Source organism: Aedes albopictus, chromosome 2, assembly GCF_035046485.1.
Source record: "Aedes albopictus strain Foshan chromosome 2, AalbF5, whole genome shotgun sequence".
NCBI classification, from domain to species: domain Eukaryota; kingdom Metazoa; phylum Arthropoda; class Insecta; order Diptera; family Culicidae; genus Aedes; species Aedes albopictus.
The window spans coordinates 372925154-372929361 of record NC_085137.1 but is presented as its reverse complement, the minus strand read 5'-3'; the positions used below and the strand labels follow the sequence as shown (position 1 = coordinate 372929361).

The 4208-nt window shown below is 42.8% G+C and overlaps 1 protein-coding gene across 2 annotated transcripts; it reads right to left on the bottom strand.

The window, feature by feature from the left end:
• Positions 1-246: 246 nt before the first annotated feature.
• Positions 247-3856, bottom strand: LOC115254605 (uncharacterized). Of its 2 annotated transcripts, XR_009997171.1 has the most exons (3): positions 3455-3856; positions 496-3399; positions 247-440 (listed from the first exon to the last, which is right to left on the bottom strand). XR_009997171.1 is itself a non-coding variant. In XM_062848926.1 (2 exons), the coding sequence occupies exon 2, from the start codon at positions 2972-2974 to the stop codon at positions 842-844; it is 2133 nt and encodes a 710-aa protein (XP_062704910.1). In that variant the 5' UTR covers positions 2975-3399; positions 3455-3856; the 3' UTR covers positions 247-841. The 2 variants fall into 2 exon arrangements, 1 of the variants encoding a protein (XP_062704910.1); XM_062848926.1 differs by having other exon boundaries at positions 247-3399.
• Positions 3857-4208: the final 352 nt, after the last annotated feature.

The following is a 4208-nucleotide window of genomic DNA, read 5'->3' as shown; positions in this document are numbered from 1 at the left end:
AATTTTCTATCAAATGGCATCTTTGAATCGATTGGTTTAGTTAAATAACTAAGTTTCCTAGAGCAAATAGCTCAAAAGTAATGTGTTTTAATTTATTTTTGTCAATTATCTTTGAAAAATGCGTAATAATTTAAAATTCTTTCTTAGGCAAAGTTGTGGCCTCTGTTCCACTTTACAATTCGTTCTCTGACACCAAACTTCTATCTCTTATCGTTTTGTTGCCATTTCAATTTTAACATCGCTGTTACGGGAGCAAAGGGATACCGAAATCTTCGGAGCAGCTCGCAACTCAAGGGGTTTGGTGCGAATCAGCTTTTAGCTGAAAAAGTATTTTTATTAGAATTACAACCTTTTATCTATTAGATAACTTACATAATTCGGTTTTACATATGTTTGACATTCGTCTGTCCTTTGTCCCATAGCTTATATTCCTTATGCATCTGTGATATAGTTTTAAGGTTAATTTAGTTCAGATAGATTTAGGTTCAAACTTACTGTGATAGCTGTCTGTGATTTAGCTTACGAATTCAATGTTACATTTCAATAATTAGGAAACTTTTAGGTATGTTCTGGTAAACAGACGCCGGAGATTACCGATCGTCAGATCACCCACGTGAATATGACAACTGTTCTTTCTTCTACTTATTCATTCTGACTTTACATTATTATCTACGCATATATTGACAGACTACAGATCTGTCACCACATCGCCGGCAGTGCTGGCAGCAACATACTCCCCCCCGTAACACTGGCCAACGGTCCAGTTTTACAAATACTAACTGCATGGCAAAGCGTAGTAGTTCTGCTTCGCAGTACCCAAAAATTACCTGCCCTAGCATACCTATTTTTTGCTATCATCTTCACAAATAATGTCTATGTTGTTGTCGCATTTGCGAAACGAAACGATGAGGACTTTTTCATCAACCAATTTCTTAAAAAGGAAGTACCCTTTCCGCTGGAAGCGATCGTGAAATTCGAGATCGCGACCTAATTGCAGGCACCTTTCTTTACCTGGCTGCTGAACAAAAGCTCTCGTGTATTGTACACCGAACACAACGCAAACGGCGTAGAACAACGTCAGCGGTTCGGGGAACACATCGGAATGGATGTACATCATCAAGTCACCTCCGGCGGCGTACTTCATTATTAAGCCTACGTGTTGATTAGTCTGGAAGCACGCGAACAGGTTCGGCAGAAATGGATGCCGCATCGTGTTGGCCATCTCGAAGATGCGCCTTTCGCTGAGCAACGATTTCACCTCGTCCCGGGCGATGATGTCGTCCTTCCTGAGCGCTTCGCTGGCAAAGTACTCGCCGGTGTACCGGTACTGGGCCAGAATAACCTTGCCAAAGTGACCCCGGCCGAATTCGTTCAATAGCTGATAGCTGTCGACGATACTGATCGACCCGGCCTGCAACAGGTGGCGGTTTTCGTACACGCTGTCCCGATATTGGAGGGCCCGTACCGGACCTTGCCGTTGTTTCGGTGGTATCGCCGCAGCCGGACCAGTGACTGTCAGATCATGCAGGGGTTGTTGTGGTAATCGATGTGCCTGCTGGAGCAGCTTCTGTTGTTGTTGGTAGTCCTGCTGCTTAGAGTTCGTTATGCGTTTGTATGTCAATCCACGATCATGGGGCAAAACGGTTTGATCCTCGAGGCAACCGAGTTTCCTATTCCTGCCGATAAATAGTCGATGAAATTCTACTCCATCACCTTGACTATGAAATCGCAGAAGCAACAATGTTAGTGGCATCCACGACTTGAACAATTTTTTGACAAAAACCATCGCATATGTTGAGGACTGTCCCGCGGGTTCATGCAGCTGCTTTCCACTCGAGCTTCCTATGTATTTCCCGCCGTGGTCTTTCTGGATGCTTTGACCTTCGTGGATAAAATACGATGCTCGGCAACGTCGGCAAAACTTGCAAAATTCCCGTGAACGGAATTTGTTTTGGCTGTAAGATTTCGAGCTGAAAAGTCTATCATAATAACTTGGCTCACTAAAATTTCGGAAATGATATTCACTTTCTCGGCATCGTATACACGGCGCTGAGTTCTGTTGATTCGCTTCGTGGTGATAGTGACCCATGTTCAAGTTTCGCTCGCCGGTGATGGCAATGGCATCCCATAGAGAGTTGGTTGGACAGCGATAACTCCTGCCTCTGCGGTTTCTGCAAATCAGCGTATCACTTTCCGAAAGCAACTTCTCACTCAAGAAGTCGCTACAGCTCATTTGTAAACATCGGATTGAGTCCTGGGTTGAGTTACCGAATGCTCCAGACGCTCCAGTGGATATAAGCCACACATGAGTGTCACTGACAACCGAAGATAAACTGCATGGATTGTTTCGTTGCGATTCGCATGGTGAGGGAGGTGGAGCCGGTTCAGGTACTTTTGGTGCTACAAATCTAGAAGGACCATTCGTATGTGTGTCAATCATATCGGGAGCTGTTTCTCGATCAAGCTGAGTATTGAACTCATCCAAGGATGGTGAGAGAGAAGCTGAAGAGATTTTACTCTTTCGGGAGACAAGTTCGGGCTGAAAGCTCAGTGGAGCATACCCGAGTTTATTCGGTTGATACTCGTTGCTTGTTTTGGCTTTTTGCATTTGATTCCGGCGAAGCTCTTCGTTGGACCCAGCTGGTTTAGCTTTCCTAGGTTTATCGCCTTCGGCGATCAGTTGGTGTTCGGTCGGATTCGTTTTAGGGAACGCGCTAGTATTCAGCTGCTGTTCCGAATGTATAATTCCTAGACCCACACGTTTCGGTTGCATTGATGCATGTGATTGTTGTTGATCATCGAGTGACCTTTTGTTGCCTCCGCTGTAGTCAACAATTTGACACTCGGCGACGATGTCTCCAGCTACCTTGATATGTTTTTTCGCATCTCGATGTCGTCGTAATTGCTGTAGCAAATCGTATTTCTTCTGCAAATACATTTCCTCCTGCTCTTTAGCCCGTCTCTCCAATTCCATTTCGCGCTGCTTAAATGCGCGCTGCTTCTCTTGTAGTTGGAGAAGGGCAATCCGAGTAGAGTCTCTGTTGATCGCAACATATGTTGATGAACAAATGCTGCTGATCCATTTAGGATCGTCACACAAATCGGAGCGCGAGTAATCAACGCTGCTTTCCTCTTGTGCCAAATGAAATACCGGGCGGGATGCCGCCGACTGTGTATTCACTTTGTCGAATTATCTAAAAGTGTTACGGGAGCAAAGGGATACCGAAATCTTCGGAGCAGCTCGCAACTCAAGGGGTTTGGTGCGAATCAGCTTTTAGCTGAAAAAGTATTTTTATTAGAATTACAACCTTTTATCTATTAGATAACTTACATAATTCGGTTTTACATATGTTTGACATTCGTCTGTCCTTTGTCCCATAGCTTATATTCCTTATGCATCTGTGATATAGTTTTAAGGTTAATTTAGTTCAGATAGATTTAGGTTCAAACTTACTGTGATAGCTGTCTGTGATTTAGCTTACGAATTCAATGTTACATTTCAATAATTAGGAAACTTTTAGGTATGTTCTGGTAAACAGACGCCGGAGATTACCGATCGTCAGATCACCCACGTGAATATGACAACTGTTCTTTCTTCTACTTATTCATTCTGACTTTACATTATTATCTACGCATATATTGACAGACTACAGATCTGTCACCACATCGCCGGCAGTGCTGGCAGCAACAATCGCATTTGCATAAATTTGCAACTGTCATGGAAAACACTTTTTCGCGCATTGTGCCGCACATTTAAATCAAAATTGCAAGAAAACGATAAGAGCTAGAAGTTTCGTGTCAAAGTACGAACTGTAGAGTGTAACAGAGGCTACAACTTTGCCTGAGAAATAATTTTAACTTAGGCTGACACAAATTTCGATTTTCTCTAATGTCACTGCCCCCCCCCCCCCCCCCCCCTCGGAATTTTTTTGTCGGGGACACAAATAAATTATTTAGGAAATTAAAAAAAAAAAGTGAAAGTAGAGTCGTCGAGAAAATTTCTTAATAAATCCGATGAGTTTGACGGTTTTGCCTAATTGTTTGAGTAATTTTTCATCAAATACGTTTATTATTTATCATCCCCCCCTTGACGAGTCAACGAGCAAAGTGACAAAAGAAGAAAATGAGATTTGTTCCGGCCTTATTACGCATGTTTCAAAGATAATTGACAAAACCCAATAAAAATACACTATTTTTAGCTATTTTGC